Source organism: Anguilla rostrata, chromosome 10, assembly GCF_018555375.3.
Source record: "Anguilla rostrata isolate EN2019 chromosome 10, ASM1855537v3, whole genome shotgun sequence".
NCBI lineage: Eukaryota > Metazoa > Chordata > Actinopteri > Anguilliformes > Anguillidae > Anguilla > Anguilla rostrata.
In genome coordinates, this window is record NC_057942.1 from 35,873,939 (window position 1) to 35,901,608 (window position 27,670).

The 27,670-nt window shown below is 42.7% G+C and overlaps 1 protein-coding gene across 2 annotated transcripts; it reads left to right on the forward strand.

Moving 5' to 3' along the window:
• Positions 1 to 288: 288 nt before the first annotated feature.
• serinc5 (serine incorporator 5) lies at positions 289 to 25,157 on the forward strand. Of its 2 annotated transcripts, none has more exons than XM_064296758.1 (12): positions 289 to 654; positions 8,148 to 8,315; positions 14,076 to 14,254; positions 15,496 to 15,578; positions 17,798 to 17,891; positions 20,041 to 20,252; positions 20,933 to 21,025; positions 21,222 to 21,348; positions 21,762 to 21,831; positions 22,925 to 22,964; positions 23,569 to 23,716; positions 24,200 to 25,157. In XM_064296758.1, the coding sequence occupies exons 1-12, from the start codon at positions 628 to 630 to the stop codon at positions 24,342 to 24,344; spliced, it is 1,386 nt and encodes a 461-aa protein (XP_064152828.1). In that variant the 5' UTR covers positions 289 to 627; the 3' UTR covers positions 24,345 to 25,157. The 2 variants fall into 2 exon arrangements, with proteins under 2 accessions (XP_064152828.1, XP_064152829.1); XM_064296759.1 differs by lacking the exon at positions 289 to 654 and adding an exon at positions 1,213 to 1,436.
• The last annotated feature ends 2,513 nt before the right edge of the window (positions 25,158 to 27,670 follow it).

The following is a 27,670-nucleotide window of genomic DNA, read 5'->3' on the forward strand; positions in this document are numbered from 1 at the left end:
GGATCTACATCAATATTTAAAACGAATTATTCAAAAGAGGTTGTAAAACTATTCCATACCTTTTCTCAATCGTTAGGCGACATTAAGTGATTAGCAGAGTACTTCATACGCAAGAGAATTGCTAGGTTTTACATTGCAGTGGCTTCAAATAAAACTGGTCTGACCGGAAAGTAGTGTTAGACCGAGAACAATGTGACGACAACGGAAGTGATTTTAAATAAAGAAGAGATACATTCAGTGAGAAGTGTAAATTGTTACATATAAAAGAGAACAATAACCTGGATGATATAAATCACTCTGAATTTGAATCAGCGCAGACCGATCTCGAAATCACTCAAGTCACTCAAGTAGCATCTCGGTCAGCCCAAAAATCTACCCTTACCACTCGCAGCGGTCTAAGGACGCTTCAGTGGCTTTTGTCTGCACTCCATCCTGAAGCAGCTGCCTATAGCGCCATCGCTTCCTTCCAACAGAGAAATAGCCTGGTCTCCGTCCAGATTGGTACAAGTAAGCTACAATAGCGACTGCGCTCCGGGTTCCATGTGGAAGGATAGGAGTCACTGTCCTGAGTCGGCGCAAATTAAAAAATAAAACAGTGAAATCTAATCTTTCAACCACCTTTTCAAAATGTGTACGCCTTGCTGCATTTCCCAGGTAAGTGGCAAGCCCAAGCTTACTAAACTTGTTGTTGTCGATGATTTTGACATTTGTCGGTAACCTACATTTTAAGCGTTAACATGCCGCAATCATTTGCGTCTCCGCATAGATTTTGTTGCTGAATTGTATCAACATCATATGACGGTGCTAATTGTAATTCTTTATTTAAAAAAAAAAAAACAGCTTTTTATTAATCGTTGTCGGTTCTGTTTTGATACGTCCTTCACAGTGATGATGTGCCTTGCTATTTGGAAGCTAACATTATGCCGGTTAGAAGCTACCAAGTCGATGGGTAGCAAGACAATTATGGAATTGATCAGAAACGATGAAACAATATTGCAGACCTTACGAAGCGCATCGTTCCTGGTAGCAACTAATTACTTTGATCTCTATGCGGCTCTTTGTTTATACGGGCGCGACTGATCGGCGACATCTGGAAAAGTAGGTTAGGCTACATGGTCGTGGATGGTTTTCGTGGTGTAGTTCTGTCGACACAGGAAGAATGTAGCCTAACAATTGATTTCTTCGGAATACTGCAGCTTGCGGGTTAATGACTGTATTCAAATCTTAGCAATGTGGTTATTGTCCTCCCCGGGACATGAAGTTCTGATATAGTATTGTTCTGATATAGGATATGTCCAGCCCTCCGTTTCTCATTACGTAATAGTTCCTGGTTCAGTTGAATAAAGCAGATTTCAGTTGCATTTGATTATTCTTACACCGTCCTCTCACAAAATGGGATTGTGTCTGCTTTGAAACGTGGCTCAAAACTAAACATGGTAGGTGTAACTTCTAAAGTATTTTAATAATCTTCTTGCTGTTAAAGGCATATACCAAAGGCAATACCAATAATTATCTAGGTCTATTGTCTCCCTTGTTAGAAAAATCACTGGCATATCTTCCCGTTATTTATTTATTTATTTATTTACTTACTTACCATTTTCAGTACTCATGGGAGGCTATATTAACTTTCTTATTAATTTTCTAAGTTAAGTTTCAAGTAATGCTTGAACCTTTGGATGGAACAACATACCAAGTCTGTAAAAAAATAATCAAAAAAAGAGAGAAAAAAACAGTTGCACTCCAAGACACGGATTCACATTTTAATTTTATGAAAACATTTTTTTTGACATTTTCATTTTGCTCAGGAAAGTTGATTTTTGGTATTTGACTAAAAAAGAAATAGTTGAAAACATGGAATGCCTATCTTATGGTTTGCTCTTTTTAAAGTAATAAGTTGTGGTAAATTAAAAGGAAAGACATTGTATTGTAACAATAATTAAATTTGATAATGTCTTTCTCTTGTTAAATTCATAATAGCCTAATTATTCCATAAAAGGGTGACCTGCAGACCTTGTGCGCAGTGGCATTGTGTTTGCAGGTGGTCTTAATTTCCTGGTTGGGCCCACTATAATGGCTGGTTGTTTAGATTAGCTTAGGTCTGGGAGCACAACACAAGCAGGCCAGCTGTTTCAGGGTCTTGGACTGTGGTCTCAATAAGAAAAGTTTGCTCCGAGTCAGTGGACCCCAGTCACAGGAAATGGAGTGGTAAGTGACAGGATGTTCACTGTGGTGAGATGGCTGAGGTTTCACCTGCGGATAACTTTTTGTGAAGAGGCGTTTCCTTCTGTTATTATTAGATATCCTCCAGTGAATCCTGCAGTGTAGGAGTTCTGCAGAATCCTTTCATAGGCCTGCAGTACTTGTGTTTGGCCTGACTTTGACTAAGGATGCAAAGTTTTGTCTTTTAGTTTGCTGGTTAAACTGATTTTATTTACTTATTTATTTATTTATTTATTCATTTATTTATTTATTTATTTATTTTTGATTCTACCTGTAAATGTCATGTTTTACTTGTTATATATGTATGTGTTCATAGTGTGTTTAGGATCTGTCGATTTGAGTTTAACATCAACCTTCTATTTTATTTTGGTTTTTCGTCTTTGTAGTAGATTGGCCAGATGTTTTTTTAAAATTTTTTTATTCTTGGATTCAATTAATCTTATAATCCATTTCTCTGTCAAGCTTTGATAGCTTTGAGAAATTTCAAAACCCATAATGACAGTAGTGATTGACAAAATTTAGGTGTAATTATTCAGTGATGGAACCTATTTGAGGCAGTTGCACATTCCAGTGAAATGTGTGGCCAGAGTAGGTTTTTATGTTGAGATGAGATCATATTTCAGTCCCATTGTGTCGTGAAGAAAAGGGGCTAAAGTTCGTGGGTAAACTCACATTTTCATTCCTTTTCAGTCGGTAGTCACTTCTGAGTGTTTAAAAAGTGGAGGTACTTTGTGGTGAGAAGTAGCCTGTTTAGCGCTGCCAAATCCATATCAGCTAATGCACATGTTAATAGATAACAAAATGGAGCCTCCCGTTATCTGTTTTTAAATGCAAATGACTTGTTGAAATGGTGTTTTCTTAGTCCCATATGAAGCCAATACAGGAAGAAACTGTTTGGTTTCACTTCTGTATCTTGATGTAAATAGATAAGTACTCCACCATGCCACACTGCTTGCCACCTTTTGTCCTGTGAAATATCACACGTTACACATTAACATCAAACTGAGACATTTCAGTGCTTTTCCTGCTAGTAGACAGGAAATGTCTTCTGGACAATGTCCAGACTTGTGTTGCAATATGTTTGAGGAACTGCTTTTGTTAACGTAAACAAGAATTTTAACAGTTTTTCTGCTTTGAAATAGGCTTGTGAATGTAGCCTATAATATTGAAACGCTCCTTGTAACTTCATGAACTGAACATGAAGTCTGCGTATCAATTAGATGTCTATTGCATTATAAGTTTTAAATGGTAATGTGATGCTTTGGTGCACACAGAGCAGTTGGTGGATGGTAATAGTTGCTCATATATCCCATTTGGCAGGCTTGTTCCTGCACTAGCTTGTGTTCTCTTGAACATGCTATTGAACTGTGCAGCTGGGCTGTCACATGAATGTCTGGATCTGAAGGGATGATTCAACATACTGTGAGATAGTTCAAGTAGGCTCATGCCCTTATTAATATCATACTTTTCTGAATTGCTTTCTTAATGGCGTGACCTGCATCAAAGCACTAAAGAAACTGAACATGGACATAAAATAAAAAAAAAAAAGTATTTATCTGGATACACCAATTGAGCTGTGAGATTTATTCATGTGCTTCCATCTTGTGTATGGTTGCATGATGTATGGGGTTAACCTGAACGTTTGATTACCCTGCCTCTAAAAGTGAACCGTCTCGTACTAATATTTCAAAAATGGCATTTCTAATTAGTGTAAGTGCCTTAAGTGCACTTGTAGACACAATCTCTGACTGTATGGCTGATGACACAATCCTCTTCTCATATCAGCCAATAGGCTATGTTGTGAGGAAACCATAATGCGTTGGCCTCTTCTTGTGCATTTGGACACTGACTGAACTCTGCTACAGAGTGGAGAGTTATGCCCAGGCTCCAGCTCTTTCTCAGAGAGTGTGATGCTGAATAGGACAGCTTTAGTGTCCTGTATTCATTCACCACAACTGATATGTTAGGAATACACAAATTGGGAGAAGTACGTAGACACGCACTCTAATGCAGAACACATCACAAGTTGGATGAGCGGGAACTGCCTTTGACTCAAACCTGTCATTTCTAGCTGCTTGCTTTATCAACCATTCCCACTGTTTGAGAAAACTGACAGTGTATAGTAATACTTTTTTTTTCAAAACTTGATCTAAATGAATGCTTTCTTTTGCATTAATAAAAATATTCTATGTGAAATGACAGCAACAGCGAGCGTGAAGGCATCTTGCTGTTACTGAGGCCGGAAGTGTTACTATAGCTGCCTAGTGTGTTTTCACACTTAAAACAGGGGATGCTACTTTATTTTGGCAGCTCGGATAAGCCATAAGAAACATTTGATCCGATGTATTTTAAAACATCTGCAGCGTTACTCTCGTTCATGACTCCTTTATTTTGGTTATGGGATTTGCATCGATTGGTGCCTCTTTTAGATAACAACGATGCGTCTCCAATAAATTCAGATGTTTTGTCTGTCTGAAGGTGCATGACATCATAGATGCGTTCTGTTGGTTTGAGATTAAAGTGTGTGTTTATGTCTGTTCTAGGTCTGTAACCATGATTAAAATCGCTTATTTTTTAAAGGGGAGAGAATTTCTTCCATGTGCAGGACAAAGCTGTCTTCTTTCATCTCTGTGAGAGTTTGGATGGCTTTAGAGGAAAAAGTCACAGTGTGTCATTTTCTGCAGAGTCAAATATTGGTTTACGCTACAAAATAGCTGTTTTGTGTTCTTTAGCTCTGTATTTACACAACACAGAAAGTTGTCACTCTTTATGTTGTAAATAAACATTGGCCTTTTTGTGTTTTGGTTGGGGACTGTTCGTTGAAGAGTCAAAAGAAAATGGTGTGAATAAAGATGAGGTTTTAATTTAAGATTGCGGGGTAGCCTTCTGTCTAAGCTTCACTGCTTTTTAAAATCTGTTTGACTTGTGTGGTGAACTGCAGGTCACGGCTGTGCTCAAGCTGGTGTTTCTCTTTGTAACTGTTTTTAGTTGAGTGACGTCATTCCGGCTAGCTTTCAAGTGATAAGTCATAAGGGTGTGTTGCTGATAAATCTCCCTCCCTTTTCAGTCTCTTTCAGTTGGACGTACAGTACATTGCACATTTCCAAATGGCACTTGAATCGACCTTGAATGAGGTTCTATTTGCTGAGCTTTCAGAAGCTAGCCCAGATAAGCGTTAGCTCATTATCTCACTTTCTGTCCTTTCAACAGTTTTCCTCTCTCTTTCCTGTTTTGTTTTTCTTCTGTTTTTATCCGGCAGCTTTCTTATTTCTTTGCTGGGCGAACGTTGTACAAATAGGCCTTTGTGTTTCTTCTTTGCTAAAGGTGTCCGGAATTTCAGTTTGGTAAAGGCAGTTCTGCTAGTTCCCGCCTCCCACTTATTGCTCCTGGTGCCGGCTCCCGTTGTTGCCTTCCAACACAAATTGAGTTTGTACTGTAGTTCCACCTCGGCCGGCCGAACACTCTTCCCAACTCCTAACCGAAGCACAAAGGCGCCAAATAAATCCAGTCGAAAGCCGGGGAAATAAAACATTTTCAAGGCCTGCTGGGTCCTTCAGCTGTCCTGCACGTCAGGACCAAGTAGATATATGACTTCACTTTATCCACCTTTCTTTAGAAATAACTGTACCATGGTACTTGAATGTCCAACCCTAAATGGATTGTTTTATGTCTGGGGACTGACATAATTCCAGCACTTTCCAGGTTGCTGCTTAGTGATTTTTTTGAGTGATCTGTTGGTGTTGAAGCTGCAGAAAGCCTTTCCTTCTGTTTGTTCCTCGAGTCACAGGCTTCTGCGCAGGCATTCGACGTGACCTATTTTACAGCCCATGTCCTGCAGCCATTTGTTGTTGTCTTTTTCTTTTTTTCTTTTTAATAATGCATGACTCGCGGCCGCATGAAGCCACACGGATTCTCAATGAGCCTAATTGCAACAGCCATGAAAAAAAAAAAAAAGATTTCTTTGACGAAACAAGTTCAGCAGGAAGCCAGAAACACCACACAGGGGCAGATCGCTGTTTGGTGACTTATTTAACTCGAGTAGCCACGGAACAGATGGCCCGAATCGGAGGATGTGGGCCAAATATGTGGGCATCACCACAAAGAGGCCAAAATCAAAGGGGAAAGGGTCTTCCCACACCCCGCTCGCCCTCCTACACGAAGCAGAAGAATGTGGAAAGAAAAGGGCGAGCGACTGCTCTCCTACACGAGGAGAGCCAGAGAGCCTCTCCAGTGGCTTTGTGTTGGATGGCGGCCAGGCCATTGTGCTCTGAGCTGGAGGTGTCATTGTGCTGGGCGGGGGGGTTAGGGTTAGGGGGGAGCGCCTCTCCACAGAGGGAAGCACAAAGGGAGGTAGATGGGGGTCAAAGGGCACCCTTTGTGGGGACCCGCTACCGCGTCACAGCCAGGGTGTGGGGGGAGGGGGGGGCCGGGGTGTCCATGCAAACAGCAGGGGGGTGGCAGCCCGGTCATGCGTTGCTAACGGCGTGGCTAGCGTATGGCCTAGCCTAGCGCCTGTGGCGGAATGAGGTCGCCTGGGGTCGAATGCGAGACGTAGCCAGGCAGGCCGACCACCTGTCTGCGGAGGAGGAGGGAGGGGCCGTTACTCTTTCAGGGACGGTTGTTAGGGTATCGGGGACGGTTGTCGGGGGAGACTGGTATTGTTCTTGTCTGCAGTGCTGGGAAGTCTGTTGGTAGTCAGTTGGTATGTGGAGACAGGCTGACTGGCTTTGTGTACTTGCATGTCAGCAAGTGTGAATAGGCATTTAAAAAGCAAAAAGCTGTAAGAAATCAACACTTTAGATTATAGTTTGGCCTTTATAATATGGCTGGCTGTAATTCATTTTTTTTATTTTTTGTATTAATTAATTCATTTATTTTGGCCTAAATGTCGATAGCAGCATTTGGATGTATGCAAGTCTAGAACTGCAGAAATCCATTTATGTCCAGTATTCAGAATCCATTTTCTACAGATCACATGATGTGGTTTTAAGAAGTATATGATGCAGAACTTTCTAGTTCATTTTTTTATTTTTGAAAATATGGAGGTTCTGGTAGGTTCTGCTCTGATAAGGCGAGGGCAGCGACTACACGCTTAGTCATATCTCTCTGCTCTGATTTCAGGAGGAACTGCATATATTTAGGCTGAGTTTTCCACTCCCAATTCATGTACGCACAATAGGAAGAAGATCACAGTATTTTGCTCTGTCTAGTGAGGGAAAACATGTTTGATGTTGAAGTAATTATAGACCGTGCAGACTAAATGTGGCCACACCTTAGTCGTGGGGTTTCACCATGTTTACAAAGAACATCAGTGTACGTTTAGAACTGTTAACACCCATCTGCAGCCACAGATGCTTAGTATGGATTTTCACAAAGCTAATAATTTTGTCTGACTGAGCAGGAAAAAATTCATAAAAGAGATAATTGTCCGAGCCGGATAATTGTTTTGTTCAATTGCCATTTTCTGTCAGCTAGGTCGTTTCCAGACAGGCTTCCTGAAGATAACGAAACTCCCACGTCATTTTTCAATCCCACATCGGCTCCGTGCTGCTCGAGTAATACGGTCATAACGTCTGTAATCTGCTAGGTTGCAGATTCTCGTTCGGAGGGGACGGCCGCTGTCGGCAGCAAGTTCCCCCCCTTCCCCCTCCCTCCCTCCTCCTCCCCTCTGTGCCGGCCTGTTTGTTTAACCAGAAAGCGAGCTTGTCGGGTGTATCGTTTTCCGCCTGTGTCATTGACAGACTGGAACGGACAGGCGAATGTCTTTGCAAACGTCGATACAGGCAGCCCGTGCCAAAGCCTCAGGCTAAGATCGTGGTTCTTCGTGATAACAGAGTCCCTTTTGTGTTTGCGCCCCGAGTGGCAGGATGTGTGAATTATTAATATTTGTTTGTTAATGAGCTCACTCTCCTCCCCCCCCCCCCCAGCTGGCCTGCTGCTGCGGTTCGGCCGCCTGCTCCCTCTGCTGCGGCTGCTGCCCCAAGATCAAGCAGTCGACGGGCACGCGCTTCATGTACGCGCTCTACTTCCTGCTGGTCACCGTCATCTGCGTCATCATGATGTCGCCCACCGTGGAGAAGGAGATCCGGGATAATGTGAGTACGCTCGCGCTATCCCTCCGGGCGTTGGCCTTGCCAAACCGTTCACCGCCCCTTACGGATAATACCAGGACCTTTCACTTATGTGTGTCTTAAGAATGTACTTGAACCAGTTACAACTCCATAGTAATTGATGTTCTGGAACGTTAGATGGCAATGTAATCTCGTGTTACCAACTGGCACGTCTTGTTGTCGAGATGTAGAGAGCACAGAAGGAGCTGACAATCTGGTTCGTCTGTAGAATCTGCGCTGTGAACTGCCACATCCTGTGCTCTGCGAAAAGGCGGAGTTGGTCCAAAGCCGAATCTTGGCGACCTCCCCGGTGTGCCCTTTTGGTGATCTGAGGGTCTGGGGACTTTAATTTCCTAACTCTGTGTGAGCCAATCAAGGAAAAGAGCCTGGTGGACCTCGGGCCGTAGCTGGCTGCTTTCAAGTCGAAAATTACATTTGCGTTTTTTAGGCCAAAGGCAGTAACAAGCTCTCCCATGAAAACAAAGTTTGCATGGGCGGAATGAGCATAGCAAAGGGAAAAAGAGCAAGAATGAAATGATATATTTGCTGGGTGTGTTCTGCTTGGAGAGAGATGGTGCTGGAGGGAGAAGCCTTAAGACAAACAGCAGTCCTGTGCTTGTTCTGTGGTTTCCTGCCTTCTCCCTGCCTGCAGAACCGCTTCGTCTTAAATGGAGAACTGCAGTGAACTCACCAACTGTCTCTTTTGCGTGCCATTAAAATGATGGAAGGCCAAGAAACCTGGAACCATTTGCTTTCCATTCACTTTCCCCCATGGTTCTCTGTTATTAACCATTTCCCATCCGCACACACACATAGACACACACACGCACACATAAGCACAGACACACACACATACTCAGTAAAGGCCTCTCTCTGTGGATAGTCCTCCTGTGGGTTTCCTGTTAGTGATGTTCTCACCACTTGTTCTTCGCCTGTGATTCTGTTTAATGAGTAGGGATTGGGATTTCCAGAGCTTTAGCATAGACAAATCAAGAATACTGCAAGATGGTACCAGGATATCATGTATGATTTAGAACAGTGAGGAATGTATTAAACGCATTGTCATCTGTCATGATGGCTCCTGGTTTAGGTATGTTTTTTTTGCGTGTCCATAATCAGAAAAAAAAGAAAAGTAAAACTATATATTTTTTAAATCCTGGAATGTGTTGATAATAAGTGGGAATTTATGAAGTCTGTTTATACATGATTAAATATGTGATTAGAGCTTTTTTGGATATGTTTTACAAAATGAGGTTCCAAACTGTGGATGAATTTAACAGATTTTTCTCTTGTGGAAAATTACCAAGATGATGTATTTCAAGTGTATTATCTTAATGCTTAGTGCCTTATCATAGTTTCCGGGCTGCTCGACATATAGTCCGGGCATGTTGCCAAATATATAACCTCCCGTGTTCAATTAGTTTCCTTAGAGAAAGAACCATTATTGTTCCTTATCTCTTTGCAAAAACTAAGTTTCTCTGTCGAGGTGGTAGAAAACTTGCTGAATAAACTTCAGGTTTTCAGAGAACTGCACAGAACTGCAGATGTTGTGTCTCACTCTATGATATCATGTATTAAAGCTTCTCAAGCTTGAAGTCTCCGTGTAGAACTGAATTATTCTTTGACAAAAATGTCTCAGTTCTCCATTAACACACTTTCTCATTTCATTGTAGACAGTTTATTTTTGAAACATTAATGTTTCTACTCAGTTATGAAGTTCACACATCACATTATGTATATGGGTGTAATTGCAGATTGTTAATTACTGTATTAATTTTGTTTTCATAAAGCTAATCAGAGTGTAACAGAATATTGGCATAACTCTAGTCTGTGAGCACGAAGCCACCTTGTTAGGTTAAAAGTGAATTAAATAATTTCAGTCACCGTAGCAACCCTCGACAGGAAAAAAAAAAAATCTTATTTGTTTCGCTTAACAAATAGGATCACGGCGGGGATGCGCAATCCCGAGTTGGTGGTGTGCCATCAGACAGTGTAAACAGTGAATAGGAACAGCTGGGAAGGAGCTCAGCTGGAAACGCGGCTCGACGTCTTCGTTTGCTTCACCTGTCAATCAAGCTGAAGATTCCGTAGCGCGTAGCCTTGCTGTCTGTGGCAGTTCCCAAGCCGCTTTGTCTTTGTTTCGTCCTGTGCCTCTTTTTAGTCAAAATGATAGCAAGGATCGATTATGCTGAATTGCATTGCCGGTTAATTTAGAAAGGAATGTTGCCTGTTCACTATTTTCACCTCGTACCTTGGCACAGTTGACCGCACAAGTCATCACTGTCAGTTCGTTTCAGATGCTTTTTTAATGACTTTCACGTTAAAGCTAGTCTGAAAATGGGTTTCTTGCTCATTCTTAGTTTTGTAATATAAAAGTGAAGTTCTTTGGAAAGCATTTCTTTAATGTTTGCTTGGGTTGTCCCGGTGATTTGTTTACTGTGTGATATAATTGAACTATTCAGGATAGCTGCTTCACGTGGCTGTTTTAATGGGGAAAATTATCATTGTGTATGTGCCTCATTTGCTCAACACAATCACATGCTTGTCATTATGTTTTCATTCGTATTGCAATGCTGGGCCTCAGAATTCATCAACTGAGTTCTAAACAGTCGTTAGCTTCCATGCTTCAAATCACTGTCTAGAATTCCATGTCTCAGTTGCATTTCATTTCATCCAATCTGAAAACAGCATAACAGGTTTTGAACATTCCCTAAGGAAAATTTCTTGTGGAAGTGTTCTGGTGTTCTAAACTGAATAATATGTATAGCTTATTTGTGTCTCTGCTAGGAACGGGATGTCTTATTTTAATGAGTTGATATACTAGACTACTAGAATATGCCCTACGCAGATTTCTATTGCAGCCGTGTTGCATCAGCCTGTACTTAAAAGAGAAAATCCGTACTGGAATTGATTCCCTTCCTTATGTATTCAGTGTGAGAACAAGAAGCAGACGGAATGGGTCGGGTCATGAAACGAGTCGCATGCAAACGTGTCTGAAATTGCAACTCAGGAATGAGTTGTAAACGGTCAGCATCTCTGCAAGCTTGGTTGAAGACAATGAAACTGCAAGATTCTGAATGGTTTTCTGAGGCAGTGGGAAATGTATGTAGCCATTTTATTTTTACATGTTTTGGCTTTTCAGAATCGTTAATATGTACAGGAAGTAGCATTTTTTATTCTATTCATCTGGTTCGGGCAAAGGGTTCCTTTGTTGTACTGATTAACAGGATACAGCCCTATTTAAAACATTTGTTTTTGAAATAATTTCTTTCTAATTGTATAAAAATACAATACACTGTACTACATTATGCCCTCCAGCGCAAAAATCTTGATTGCAGATCTGGATTGCGGAAGTATTGCAGAAGCACGTTCACGGGTTCAGCGTTAGGACAGAGAACCAGGCAGAACGGGTCGCAGAACATTTGTGTTCCAAAGCGCTAGCTTCCCAGAACCAGTCTCGGTGTCTCAGCTTCCGGCTTCTGCTTTGCCACAGCTACCTGTGACTGGAAGTCCCTGGTGGTAGACCGCTATTGACGGACAATCAACTATGTCCCCGGGTTCTCCAGTTTAATGTTGCATTGGTTCTCGCCAACAAACCCTTGCTCAAAGGCTACTGGTATCTCTAGTAAGAGATACGGCATGATCTCCTGTTGCTGTGTGGCCTGTAGCATGAAAAATAATCACAGGCTTGTGGGAGACCGGTTTCTCCTTCTGCAGATGTGGGTGGCAAATCCGCAACTCAAGAGGCAATTAGCGACTCTAAATTTAGGAGAATAAAAGGGGCAGTTCTGTTAAACAAAGTGACATTCCGGCGTAGTCGGAAAAGCAAAGACCCTCCCCCTATGCTTCCATGCCAAGCTCACGCTTACCCCCAGTGCACCACCCCCGAGCTTGGTGAGGTTCCTGCATTGTTCCTAGCTGGCTTCTGCCCCAAGCATTTGCAAACCTTCTACAGTCAAAAACCCAGCCCATTGACCCATTCTGAAATTGCTTGAGTTTGGCTGTTCTGGTGTAGACAAGCAATGAGACCTCTGCAAGCGGTCCGTAAAGGAATTGTCACTGGCAAGCTGGTTTTGTAGCCCTGTGGGGGGAAATTCTTCACAGTTAGTTTACTTGGGTTTTGTCTAATGCCTAAAATCAGGAAGAGCTCTGATAGACTTACTTCCCCTTCTTATTTGTGGTCAAATGAATCGCAATAAAAATGCTAATGATCCCCTGTTGTTACACTTCGAATCTGGTATTTGAATCAAAAGAAAGCCGTTACATTTGCCAACACCCGAATGAACCTCTGCGACTATACTTCAAGCACATGAATGTGTCCACTGTTGCTCAAGGTTAGATCCTGTAATCTCATGTGCCAGTTCTCATACGTTTAGTGACCCTGGCGCATTTAAATGCAGATGTGTTTGTTTCTTTTTTGTGCTCCACGAGTGAAATCAGTCGTACAGTGCCATGATATAGTTAGCTTGGGTGAACGACACAATATTGCGAAAGGACGTCGTCCTATTTGTCATTGTCGTTTCAATTGATTTTTTGGCAAATGGCCACCTCTCTGCTATCTGCAACTGCAAGAAGAGTAGTTGATGGATCGGCTTTAACTCAGTGGAACTTGCATGTATGCATGTCTGAGATAGGCATGTGTTTAGAGATGTTGAGTTTAGAGGCTCTCTTTGACGCCTGAATGGGGCTCGAATGAGGAACCGCTCGCCGGTTTCCACGAGCCTCGAGCTCACGGCCGTCGCCTTTTGTCTCTCGCCCTTTTGACTCCGCCCGTCCCTCTCGAGACGGAGCGGCGTCGCCAAATGAGCTTATGATTTATTCATTCGCCCCGCCTTTGTTTCGCCCCTTCCCGAAAAGCGAATCGGGGACCTCTGCTAGCCGCCTCTGTGAAAGGGCCGCGGCTATTGCTAGCTGTTCCTTTTTTTCAGCTTGTTTTGGACCGTGAAAGTTTTTGTGGATACAATTAGCTGTGTTTCCCCCCCATCTAATAGCTTGTTAGCATTGGGAGAAGAAAACACTGATCAAAGAAGGCTTGCTTTCTCCTTTTTTTTTTACCTAAGCATGTAGTTGTAAGTTTTAAAGGTTCAGTGACCCGGCATAGTGGCGATGCTGTATCAATAGTCCCTCCATTTGCACAGCAAATTGAAACTACACAGCCCGGTGACTGCGAACACAGAGCAAATGAATGAGGAGTGGAAACACTCTTGAGCTTAATCTGGCAAATGAATAGGGGATAATTCCCGAGGAATGCATGGAATCATGCACTGGAGAATGCTCTGCGGCCTAGCGCTCAGTCGCTACACAAGCCCCATACATTTGAATTCATTTACGGTTTTTTTTTTTATAAAGCTAGCCTGTTGCCTTTTAAATTGCCGGTCATTTTGTGCACGTCAACACGAGGATTACTTACAACCAAAAGTATACCAGGTATGCAAATCTTCCGGCATGTAGGCGATATTACGGCTAAAAAGAATGGGGGCGCAACTCCAAACGTCAGTCATTTAACTGATTCTAAACATTCATTTCATTATATAAGTATGTATGTGTGGTGCGCAGCCAGTGTATTTAATAGTGGTGAGTGAGTCATTGGTGACCTACATTATAAACCCATATGTTATTTTCCACTAGGTGTAAACATACAGTATAGCCCAATGCCCACACGTCTTCACCAATTCTCATGTAATGCTGTGTATTTATGGCCAGTTTTATAAATAACTGAACCCGCCATTTCTTTCTCGCCGGCAGATTCCGTTCTACGAGGACATGTGCGATAAGCTGAACGCTGGGGATAAGTGCAGCTCCCTGGTGGGCTACGCGGCAGTGTACAAGGTGTGCTTCGGCATGGCCTGCTTCTTCTTCCTCTTCGCCGTCTTCACCTTCCGGGTGCGAACCAGCGCGGGCTGCCGGGCGGCCGTCCACAACGGGTACGTCAGCTCGGACCACCCCCCCCCCCACACCCCCACACACACACTTTCCTTCTCCACCCCGTTCCGGAACGGCAGGATTTGGAAAGCGATCTGTCTCCGGGTTACCCAGACCCCCCAGCAGAGCCCCAGTGGGACGCGGCCACTGTCCCACCCCCCCCTCCCCCACCCCCCTGCTCTCCGCAGGCCCTTATTATCCTCCCACGCTGCTCGCTGCCGCTGAGCGCTGAATGGATGTATTAATTAAATGCTCCGTCAGACGGAGGCCCCGCCCGCCCCGAGCGGCGCTTCTCACGAACGCACGCACCCGCTCGCAGCTGAAAGGGCGCTCTTCAGACCGCCATAATTGGATCTTTGTGGCGCGCGCGGGTGAAGGGCTTGGAAAATGGGAGGCGTATGACCGGAACCGGGACGGCCGGTCAAAGGGCGTGGAGTGAGCCGAGCCTAATAGAAACCCCGCTGCTCTCTGGAAAACGAGAAGATTGTTCATCCGTAGCCTTCTCTGTTGTATTGTTGCAACTTGATGTTAAAAATATGGGAAATATAGCCGGTCAGTTCAGACATGCTAAGGCAATTTACACTCCTGTAATACTTACTGAAAGTATTGGAACCAGTGAAGTGGCTTAGTTGCTGCATGTATATGACATAAAATGAAAATTACAGATTTTTTGCATAGTGTTACGCTATGTCAACCCAACTAATCATTGCCAGAAGGCGTAATTATAAAGTTAATGCACGCAGACATGATGTTTATGCAAATAAACACATCTGTTTGCCAAGAAAAGAAAATTTACATTTATTTTTGAATGAAGAAAAAATATGTTTGCACTTCAACATATCTGTACATTCAATCCCATTCTTCTCAAATAGTTCTGTGTGTTTCTTCTATAAAAGGGTTTCTTGGTTAAACAAGTGTACGCGATTACTTTCTGGGCTATACTTGGTGTTTTTATTTATCTACGTGATTTAGGGCAAGGTTACCGAATGGACCTTGTCCTAACCTTCTGTGGATATTTTTGGTCTTGTAAGCCTGGTGTCCTCCTTAATGCCATATTTTCTGTAAAATGTTCTATTAGCTTAGAGCAGACAATTTATTTAATGATTTATAATGTGTTCATTAATGAATTATTATGCATTTGTAATCATTATGTATTCTGGAATAGTACTTTTATCACGTAGATTATGTATGGTGTAGTCCATTGCACATGTCCTAACTTACCTGTGCCTTTGTCACATGCTAGGTTCTGGTTCTTCAAATTCGTTGTGCTATTTGGCTGCTGCGCAGGAGGGTTCTTCCTCCCCAACCAAGACACATTCCTTGAAGGTATGGCTTGCTTTTGGTCCTCCACCTTATAGGCCTTTCATAAACATAAATGTTGAAGATGTTTAGATACGGCCTCCTGAGTGGCTCAGTCATTAGAGGCAATTTCCTCCTGTGCAACCCCAGCCTTCTAGGATGCAGTCTTCAGCAGATTAATTCTGGGGTGTGTCATATGATAACAGTGACCAGAGGCCCTTGTGGTGTGATGCAATTGACTTTGAACCACTGGGATAAATTGTGTTTAAGTGGACAATGGTTCCTTGATTTACTAATGTATGCTTGTAGTGTAGAAAACAGTTGCTGGATCCTAGGCAAGTGTACTCGCCGTTTCAGAGTGCTCTGGGTATTGGTAATGGGTATGGGCGGCCTTGCGGTGGCCTGGAACTGCATAGGGTAATTGCGGATTCTAAAACGGGAGAAAAGTACCCACCCTGTCGAAGCACCAGCACGAGAGAAGCAGCTCTGACCCCTGCGGGATTGATTTTGAGTTCAGCTTTCATTTCAGATTAAGGTCGATCTGGTATTTTGTTCTGCCCGGAGCCGTGGGATTACGGAGCGCGCTACTGTAACTTCAGTCAGCTTTCCTCCCCGTTCCTTTAAAGTGGAGACTTCCCCTATGCTTTCATCTTCAGCAAGTTTAGCGAGGGTGGTCGTAACTCCTTAACTGTTTTTAAAGAACTGCCTTTGATGAGATGCAGGGTCTGCCTTTGCTCAAAATCCAATTTCCTGTCACTTGGAATCCGGGCTGAAGGCTGCAGTGTGACTTTCATTCATATTTAAGTATATGTTCTCTGAACTTTTGCTGCGCAGTATAGAGGGACTTAGTTCATACGTTTGTTTTTATTTTAATTGCGGGATTAGGTGCTCTATAGGCAGAGAGAAGAAATTAGCTGCTCCAGAGGGGGAGAGAAATACGATTTAATTGAGTATTGATTTTTATCTGTTTAAAACATATATAGGCACAGTGGTGTAGTGGATACCAATGTTGCCTCACAACATGAAGGTCCTGGGTTCATATCCCAGCCAGGGCCTTTCTGTGTGAAGTTTGCATGACTCACCCCCACACCCCCCTTGTGTCCGTGTGGCTTTCCTCTAGGGAAACAGTATTACAGTATTACGGGAATGTGTTCTACTCATTTTGTTATACTAGGTAGTGAGGATTTTCCTGTCATTACATTTTGCTCAAATGAAATTGTGAATGTGCCTTGTTTCAAGGAATTCTTGATAAGATTCTCGGGAAACCACTGTCTGGTGTGTTTTCTGTTGCGTGTGAACTGGTATGCCTGCAGACCCACCCTCTCGTGAGTCATTGTGTGGGGTTCTGGGTGAGCTCTGGATCATGGTGGTCAGCGGCTTCCTCCTCAGTCCCAGCAGGTCCAGGGGAGCTTGGACCGTGTGACTGGGATGCGTGTCATCTGCAGTCTGTGGGCAGGAGAGGCAATGTGAGGCCTGTGTGTGTGTGTGTGTGTGCGCGCGTGTGCGTGTGTGTGTGTACGTGCGTGCGTGTGTGAATCCTCCCTGTCAGGGATGAGCTGCTCATCTCTTACTCAGGAGTGGGACGGGCCTCTGCGGTAACCTGGGTCAGCTGTGTCCTCTTTCGTTTTGTCTATGCAAACACAGCTGAGTCAGAGCAAAAGGCAGCTCTCTCCTCTCATTCACTTGAGAAATAAACAACTTTTGGTCCTATGAAATTTATCCAAGTATAACATATTGGGCAAAGGACACTATACCTTAGAGCCCTCTGTTCAATTTACGATGTCAGTTGACGTACGTGCTGGTGTATGTTTTATCCACTCTGATATTGTATAAAATTGCATTTATATGACTTGGTAAGCCAATACACAGGGATAGAAATGGGTCCTATTTTATTATTATTATTTTTTAGTTACATTATGATGTCACAGTCTGCATTAGCCTATAGTTATCAAGTTCAAATTGATCGTAGCTAACTAAATATCTTGGTTCGAAGCTGTTTCGGGCACATTCTGACCAAATACACCTGGCCTTGTGACCAAATGGACCAATGAGTGGATACATTTAGTCAAACATGTTCTTCAAAGGAAACCAAGCTCACATACACAGTCCTTATCCTTATTCCTGTAATATAGCGTCAGTGCATGCACTGTTGGAATAGTCCTGCCATTACCCTTATTCCTGTACTGTAGTCTCAGCACACGCGCTGTCAGAATGGTGCTGTAACAGCATGCTCCTTGTGTTCGCAGTGTGGCGATACATGGGCGCGGCAGGCGGGTTCCTGTTCCTGCTCATCCAGCTCATGCTCCTGGTGGAGTTCGCGCACAGATGGAACAAAAACTGGTAAGATCACATTTCCTCCCGCCAAGAGAAAGTTGTCAGTTTCCCTGATTTCTTTTTTTATTTTTGGTTTTAGAAGTAAAAGATGACCGCTGGGCTAGTTTGTACAGTACAAACCCTGGGAAAATTACAGGCTTTGGAAGAATTGGTTTCGACCCCGCCCTTGTGTGTTTGGTGGAAAAGCATATCCTTTTTTCCATTCTCTCAAGTCGTCTTAGCCTGAGGAGAGGAAAAGCAGTCTGAGACTTCTCCATTGCAGTCCAGACAACTGGAATTCATTAAGCGAGCAGTGGGAGACTATAGAATTAACCGGCCAATATTTCTCCTTAGTTACGCTGCTGCTACGCTGGTGGTCTACCTCGTGAACACCAATAACTTGCTGGAAAAACAGTCAATGTAATTGTTTGGGGGGAGGGGGAGTTGGTGTTAGGTTTTTTTTTTTTTTTGTTGTGCTGCAATTTCCAGTCTTGTAAAAACCTACCTGGACATAGATCAGTTCTCTTTTAGGGCATAAATCTGTACAGACCTTGTCAGTGTTTCAAGCATTTGAAGTCAGTTGAAGACCAGTCTCTGTGTAGCATTTTCCAAGGCTGAATTTGGAGGGGGTGAAGAAAATGAATTAAAAATATGTGCTTGAACAGTCATAACACATCCAAGGTCTGGAGAGGAGTTTTGGCGTACCGCCAGTGTCTGCACTCAGCGTTTCCAACACAAAGTAAAACCGCATCGAATCCAAGCCCAGACTCTGTCTACGTCGCTCGCGAGCGGAATCATTAGCACGTTAGCACGTTTGCGCCCACAGAAATGAAGCGGTCCCAGCCTCGGCGCCGTCTGTGTCGCTCGCGAGCGTAATCGTTAGCACGTTTGAGCTCGCAGGAATGAAGCGGTCGAATGCAGTTCTCTCTCTCTCTCTCTCTCTCTCTCTCCCTCCGCGAGTCAGCCTACGCATGTGGGAGTTCGCGGCCCCACTACATCATCGTCCTGACAGCTCGGTCCGCACGCGGCGATGATCTCCCATCTGTGCCGAAGTGCCGGGGGAGTGCGGGCGGGACCTTCACACGCCGGCATTAGGGGGATGAGTTCTGGAGCGGGCCTCCAGTCCGGTTATTTATCCGGGGGGGTGGAAACCCTGAACCCCTCCAGCAAAGAGACAGGGCGCACCCAGGCGACGGTCCACAGACGCACTGTTTCCTTCGCTCAGTCGTGAACGGGGGAAGGCAAACTTATAGACCGCGAAAACGAGTCCATATAACGCGTCAAGGTTAAACGAAATCCATAAATAACACAGACAGTTTATTTGTTTTGTTTTTTTCCCCAATTCCTTTGCAATTTGGAGAGAGGCAGGATGGACAGAGCGATCGAGAGATCAGACAGAGGGACCAATAGGGACCCGTAGCCCCTGCCCAACGGAAGCCATAGAGGCGCTAGCCGTAAGCCAAGCTCTGTGGTGTCACAGCCCTCAGTGATGGCTGAGCGAGCAAGATCATCCTCCGCACTCCTCCAACGAGAATATCCCAGCATGCACCTCAGCAGCCTCATTTGAATGAGTTTTTCCACACCATCTCATTTGAATATAACCTTGATTACCGTCAAGGAAGAAACTTCAACGGATTAGAACATCAGTGTCAAAATTCTATCAAAAAGTGTCAAAAAGTATCGCTTTCAACATTCAACTTTCAGGGAGTAATTTGGTTTTGAAGCCTGGGATAAAATTACAATTGACAAAGAACTTGAGATTCTGTACTGTAAGGGCCTTCCTCATTTGTTTGGTTTAGCAATGAGGTTTGACTCAGTGGTCAGAGGTGTCGAAATGGATTTGCATGCTGTAATCAAACACAAGATGACCACAATGGTAAGAAAAATAAATGGTGAGAAACAATGCCGAACTGTGTCTCAGTTATGAGAGCTTTAGCTAATGTTCTCCATATTTGTATGTATTGCAGGGAAATACGAAATATTTCCCTGCAAAAAAACTGTCGAAAACTGTCTGGGCCAATCAATGTTATGTTAAAAAAGAAACTCAAGGAAATTCACTCTCCCTTTGATACCACAGGCTATTGACTGTGCCATCTACAGCGCACGTATTTGCATCGTTTCTGAAAGTCTGATTGGCTGACCGTCTCCCTGGCGACCATCCTCGTCCCCCCCGCAGGTCATCGGGCATTAAGTACAACAGGATGTGGCATGCGGGGCTGGCCCTGGTGACCCTGGTGCTGTTCTCCGTCGCCGTTGGAGCGCTGGTCTTCATGAGCCTGTACTACACCCACCCAGAGGCCTGCACCCTCAACAAGGTCTTCCTGGGGGTGAACGCCAGCCTCTGCCTGATCGTGTCCCTGCTGGCCATCTCTCCCTTCATCCAGAGACGTGAGTCATGTCACAGAGGCCTGTCGGCCAGCTTCTCTTCCAGGTTTTCTGTGATGATGTCACGTATAGGTGTGTAGGTAAAACAAAAACGGTGTGTTCTGAAAATATGTTTTGAACCCAGGGCCTCCTCAGATGTTGTTACTTAGGGTGTGTGGGAGCAGCTGAATGCCTTCAGTCACTGTGGAGTACTGTTACTACTCCCTGCAGTGAAAACTGTGAGTTCCACACAGCCACAGCAGGGTGGGGTACAAGTTCTCTGGAAATGGATTCCTGTACATTCCAGTGTCTTTCCACAGTGATGGTTGCTAACCTTCTGCTGTTTTTTTTCCTCCCCCTCTCTCTCTTTCTCTCTCTCTGTCTCTTGCTCTCTCTCTCTCTGTCTCTGTCACTTACTCTCTCGCCCGCATTTGCTTACCCTCTGTCCCTTGCTTTCTTCCCTCCACATGTATCTATCTCTCTCTGTACCTCTCCACCTCTTTCCCCCTTGTGCTCCACCTCTTTCCCCCCTTTTCCTCCCCATTTGCCTCTGTTTCTATCTTTCTGTCCTCTCTCATTGTCTCTCCACCTCTCTGTTGCTCACTCTTGTTCCACAACTCCCTGCCTCCCCAACTGTGCCTTCTCTCCCTGACTCTGCCTCTTTCCCTGGCTCCTCCCTCCCTCCCTGGCTCCTCCCACTGCAGTCCAGCCCAACTCCGGCCTGCTGCAGCCGGCGGTCATCAGCGTGTACGTCATGTACCTCACCTTCTCCGCGCTCTCCAGCAAGCCCAATGAAAGTAAGCAAAGAGGCCCTGTGACAGTCAAAAAGGTCGCTACTGTAAAGGGGTGACAGAGCGGCAGGTCAACTTTACCACACACCTTCTTCAGAATCATTTGGGCCTTCTGTTAAATGGGGCCAGTCTACATCTGTGATAATCATATCCATATGGAGGTTGTTCTCCACTCAACCTGTCATTAAATGTCTCCCCTCAGCGTTGGAGCGGGACGGAGCCAACGTCACGGTGTGCGTGTTTCCCTTCAACTCCGGCTCGGAAAGCGACAACAGGATTGTGACGGGCGTGGGCACGGTCATCCTGTTCGGCTGTCTGCTGTACTCCTGGTAGGGGCAGCGTTCGCGCATCGCGCTTTGTAATCATCTCCAGCGTGTTATTTTCCGCGTAAAAGTTTCTACGAGTCTGACCCTGCAGTAAAGTTACGAGGCTTAGCCTTTAAACTCAAACGAGTAATTCAGAGCAAGTTTAAATGACGGGTCTCGTTTGCCAAAATGGAATGTAAACATGTAATTTGGTGGTTGTCGCTGTCTTAATTTGAACATGAAAGATGGGTGGAAGTGCTCTGAGATGAAGCAGAGATTAGAGAGTTCTTCGTCTGGAACACACAGGAAGGGTGTAGTCACGTGCCATTTGTCAAGCAGCATGGCTAGTTTCACTTATTTAATGTCGTCTTTTGTTTTAAGTACATTTGACTGAAAAAAGTGTGTGTGTGTGTGTGTCTTTTTCTTTTTCTCTGCAGTTTGACCTCTACCACTAGAAGGAGCTCAGCAGCACTGCGAGTGTGCAGGACAAGTATGCCAGAAAATGAGGTAACCTACCTGTCAATCACCTGGGAATACCTGTGTGCTGGCAAGGGAACACTGCACAGTACCGTGCTCTCTCACACAAACATGCTATGGGACTTCTCAGGACTGTACTCTCACACAAACTGCTTTGACTGCTCAGTACTGTGCTGTCTCACACAAACATGCCTGAGATATCCTAAGTGTACAAACAAGAGGCTCTGAGTCACTCGGCTCCTCTTAAAGAGTGCCACAGTTTGTAGTCCCAAAACTCGGAAGTGAGTTAGCACTTTTGAGCCTTGGGTTCCCTCTGCAAATTTAATGCTTTTTAAAAAAAGATTTTAGGGATTTTGATGGCTGCAGAAAAAAGGTCTACATAAGCTTAAGTGAGTTTCACATTTTGTTCTAGGACATACATTACACTCATTAATATCTCAGCTGTGAATTTTTAAGGTGTTATATGCTTTGAAAAAGTTGCTAACTAGTCGTGATACTGAAACTACAACAATGGCAGCATTCTGCCAACCACCACTCAAGTTTTCCATATTAGCCCACCTACACGCAAGTGTTTTTCAATATAGCAACTTGTTAACAACTTGCTTTTTTAAAGCACATCACGGCTTTAAAATTCACTGTGTAATTTATGTTGTAGAACAAAACATGATAATCTCATAAGCGTATGTTAACCACAGACCTTATTTTCTGCAGAAATTTAAATCTCTGTGGGGGGGGAAAAAAGTACTGAAATCTGCCAAGGGAACCTATGGTGGAAGAAACGTAGTAGTTGGCCTACAAAAACACGTCATCTCTTTGGCGCTCTATAGTCAGGCGCCCACAGAGGCTGTCAAAGAAAACAGACTGTGGTATTTAATACATTTTTCCTTACCTTGATATATTGTTTTCCTGTATAACCAGCTCTATTACTCCAGAGTAACAAAATACATCATCTTATGTGTACAGTAAAATTCATCAACACAACTATAGCAGCCGTGTTCTGACAAATGTCGGTTCATTTGTAGCCCCAGGGGTGAGATTTTCCGGTCTCATGTAATGCAGTTGTGAATATGTTCAGGAACATGTCCTCCTCCTTCATAAAAATGTCTCCTGTTTCTCCTTGCAGAGAGCCCGATGCTGTTTCTGCTGCCCTCAAGACGATGGAGGTAAACACATATTCCCTCACTTTCTCATTTAGTTCCTGTGCTCATAAATCCATTTCTGTACATGACCAGTTTGATTTGGATGGAGTTTATGTTGTGGATGTTTAATACCATACAATCGCTACATAAAAAGGATTGTCTTCTATGATATATTCATTTCCTCCAGTACAAGTTTCTCATTTTGAAATGTATGCATTCGTCCTCCTTCACATATTTAACTTGGAATTTGTTCTGTGTCTGTAGTTTACAGCAGTTTACTATTTGTCCGCAGGCTTTTGTATTTTGTTTGTTTTTGCCAGGGATATAAATTGGCGTTTTCTCAGGTATAATAGTTGGAAGCATTTGTAGTGTAACTCATGATTTAAGTATTAAACAATACGACCATGTGGTGAATGGAATACTGCAGAGAAAGTGAGAAAAGCAGAGTATTTATTTTCCTTGGTGTTTCTGTGTGCGAAATGTCTGGGGAACTTCTTAGTGAAATGCCTCGTCTGGCAAAAATCTCCCAGACTCCCAAATGTTGAGAATGATAACTGAGCCCTCTGGTGGTCAGAAGTGAGCATTGCATGCATGCTGCCCGCGCGTTAGCAGACGTGTCCTTTTGCAGACGACTTCGACGAAGATGAGAGGAGAGGCGGGGGCCAAAACGTGATGTATGACGAGCGGGACGGCACCGTCTACAGCTACTCCTACTTCCACTTCATCTTCTTCCTCGGGTCCCTCTACGTCATGATGACGGTCACCAACTGGTTCCAGTGAGTGTGCAAAATGTGCACCGGGCCATCAATAGCCTCCAGGGTTCATAAAGAAGCTAATGCCCCCTTATTTCAGCGCTATGCCTGCGAAGCGTGCCATTTTCCATTTGAGGCACCATTTGTTCTGCATCAGCTGAAGCTTTGTTGTTGTGAGGTTGTCCTCATAGAGTTGGCAAGGAGGGTCCTGTCTGTTTCAGGATTTCATACCAACTAATTCTTTCGGGTTTTCTGACCAAGTCCTTCACATGATGTGACATTTTAGTAAGATGATAAATGGCAGATGAAACTGCTTTCGCATCTCTAGATGAAAGTTTTACTGTGGTCAGATCTAAGAGTGACCTCATGTAGGTGTTTAGGGCTAATTGGCTAATAGAGTCCCAAAGTACAATTTTGTTTAAACAGTTAACTAGACGTTAGCTAGGCTGAAATAATATGTGCTATGATGTGCATCTAATAGCAACGGGATGTTCGGTCTCTTTGCAGTTACGACAACGCCAAGATCGAGAAGCTTCTGGACGGGAGCTGGTCGGTGTTCTGGATCAAGATGGTGTCCTGCTGGGTGTGTCTCCTGCTCTATATGTGGACCTTGGTGGCCCCCATGGTCTGTCCAAAGAGGTTCGAGGCCTGAGGCCTCTTAATCTGCAGCACTACCGTCTTCTCCTGAAAAAACATTTTTGTTTCTTTTCTTCTTTCTTTTTTTTATATATATATAATTCTGAATTTAACCTAGTGCGTTTTTTGTTATTTTATATTTTTTATCTGTTTATCTGTTACGCATACTGGATAAGCTATTGTTGCCTTAGAGGGCCGTTTCTTCTTTTAATTTTTTAAGGGGTGCTGTTACATTTTTCCACTGTCTGTCGTCAACGATTTGCAATCTTCTGAGCCGTTTAGATTCCGGGACGTTCGAGACTCGGGAACAAGAAGGCGAGAGAACACTGCTCAGGTTCACAGATCAGCTCTAAGTGTCTTTCCAGCTACACTGCATCCTTTTAGTAGAAGAAGTTTTCTATGCAACAAAACAAGTTGTATTATTATTATTACTTTTTTAATCACAGCTTTTAGGTTCATGTTCGTCTTCCATGGAATTCGTTACACTGTTTTGTTTGGCTTTTTGTTTGGTCATTTTTGTAGTATTTTTACATTTTGTATTTTTCCAGATGAAGTGGCTGACTGTGTAAATGTAAAATGTGTGGTCAGTTTGTATATTTTGTCAGTGGAGCTACAATCATTGTCATCTGAATCATGACAAAGCGTTGGCAGAGATGATGTAGTTTTGAGGAAAAGGAGTTCAGTGCCCTAATATCTCAGGATTTGTGCTTCAAAACGACCAAGAACTAGACTGTGCTTTATTTCCTGGATGGGAAAATAAAAGAACATTTTTCATATGTGTGTGTTTAAAATAAAGTGTATTTATTACACAAATTACATGTGCACAAGACATACTTGTTTTTATGTTCTGTTTGTTCCCCCTATCAATATGGTTTTCCATGCATTTGTGAGTCTTTACTTTCAGTTGAAGTGGTGAGCTTTAGGTACTCATGCACAGAAGTTCTCGTACCCAGGACCCAGCACTTGGAGTTATGGTGTTACAGAACAACAGGTTTGACTATTTCTTTCTGACTGATATATACAATTCTAAGTAACATTTTAAATGCACAAACGATTAGTATTTCCATCTGAACCATTATCCAACGTATATTTCTTATGGGTTTGTTATCGAGGATTTTCCCTCCAAGCTGTGAGCTAATTCATATTTTTTGGGTATTTATATGGATGGTCACTTTGCTTATTTGATGAAGGAGTTCTAATACTTTTCCTCCTCATTTTATATTCAAAGTGTTTAAGACCATTGAGAGTCAAATCTAGGGATTAATAGGTGATAGGTGATTTGGTTTTGAAATACAAAGGCAAAAGTGTATATGTAGCACACCAGTTGTGTAGTGAAAGTTGCACTTTGCAGTTATAGTCAAATCGTTTTAAAATTGCCTTGTGCACTGACTAGTTGTAAGTTCAGCTGTTCTTTGTGTGCCAACTGTGATATAAAGATTAATTCTGAACCCTGGTGCTCAGCTGGAATACCCCAAGGCATGGTTAGGGGATGCTTGCTTTTATCTGTGTTCTCAGTTTCAGGTTTAAACTTAAAATCAAACTGCTTTGTCGTTTATTACAATAGCCGCTAGAACTTTTTGTCTGTTCTCTGTCTGGTGGTTACATTAATGCTTTGACAGATGTTGCAAATACGCAAGGTGGTTCAATGAAGTGTAAATACTTTGCACTTTAATCTTGCATGTACTGTACAATTCCTCATTCCTTTTATTCACAGACATCTGCAGGACTGTAAGACTTCTTCAGGTTTCATTTATTTTTCTACCAGCACTTGACAGATATGAACATGGTATCAATCTCTCAAACCTCAAAAACACAACATTCCATTCAGGTTTTACAGTAGTGTGAAAATAAGTAATTTTATTTGTGTTGTTTTGTAATGATTGTGCTCTGTAGGAGCAATGTTAACTGCCAGTGTTTCCAACAATTCTGAATCAAGTAACATTTGCTAAAACAACTTTTTCACTCTTAATATTAGACAACTATAATCTTTCAGAAACAATTGCATGCATGTTGTGTTCTATTTAAAGTACATTTTGGTTCAATGTGTATATTTTATATGTTGTGAACTGATTTAGGATATTATATGAAATTGTATAATTAGCAATATCAGATGTTCCTCGCAAATATTTGTGAATTTGTCTTTTTTTCTTGTAGTTTAAATTGAAAGAGTATCTGAACAGAATTACTGATTTTACTGATTACTGATCCTTTGTAGTAAATAAGCCTTTTCAGTTTTGCTTATTCATACATAATATAGCTGTAAGCCCAAAATATTTGACCTTTTGAGAATCATTATGTAACGACTGGAATTATTGTTAAGTAACAAAAGGTGAGAAAGATCCTGTATTTTGCACTAAATATCGAGATGGAAATAGATTCACAATGCACGCAATGGCATTCAACTTTGATTCACCTGAAACAGTAGACACACTAACTAGGCTCGATATTTAGTCTGCCTTCACATGGGGCGGGGGTTTCCTGTAGGGAATATGATATTAATTATATTGCTTGCCTTGTATTGTTAATGAGTACAGAACATATAGTGAGAATGTTCATTTTAGGAATCCATTTGAAAATGTTACTAAAATTTTTTATTCGGAAAGATCTGTCACTCGTGTTTGGATTGAAAGTCTACACCTTGAATAGAAGAACGTATATTTCATATAATTTAAATATCAAGATGAACATCTTCCTTCCCAGTTTACATACTTAGGTTTACCAGCCATAAAATATGAATTATTCAGAATATCTGTCTACTTCAATGCGATGAGACACTGAAAATACGTAATTTCCCTCAGTCACTGTTTGTCTGTGTACCAAAACACCACATTGCCTTTAATGCTCATATATGTCACTCAAACACACAAAGCTGCTCTAGCTACTAACCTATGCTGTCGCTAGTTTAAAAAAGAAAAACATATCGAACATAAAAATCTGTCCAGTTAAATGTACAATCCAGAAAATGGATATTATCGGTTGTGTGCTTTGGTTTTCCCAATTTGTATTGGATTTTTAAAGATCTGAATCAGTCGGTTATGCTTGAATTCAGTAGACAATATGAATGAGCAATACTTGTGAATTTGTTTTTCGTATGAACTACTTGAGGTGCTGTTCAAGAGCATATTGCAATTGTGTGAAAGTCTAAGTCTAAAGTATAATGATTGTGTAAATAACAAAAAAACAATTACTGGTCAATGTTGTGCCATTTTCAGCCTGTAAAATTATTTTAAACATTTACCCATATTTTTTTTTTACCAATATCATTTTTCAGTATTTTTCATCTTAACCACTGGGCATGCACGTAAACAGTATGTGTGGGTATGAGTACGAGTATATACTCTT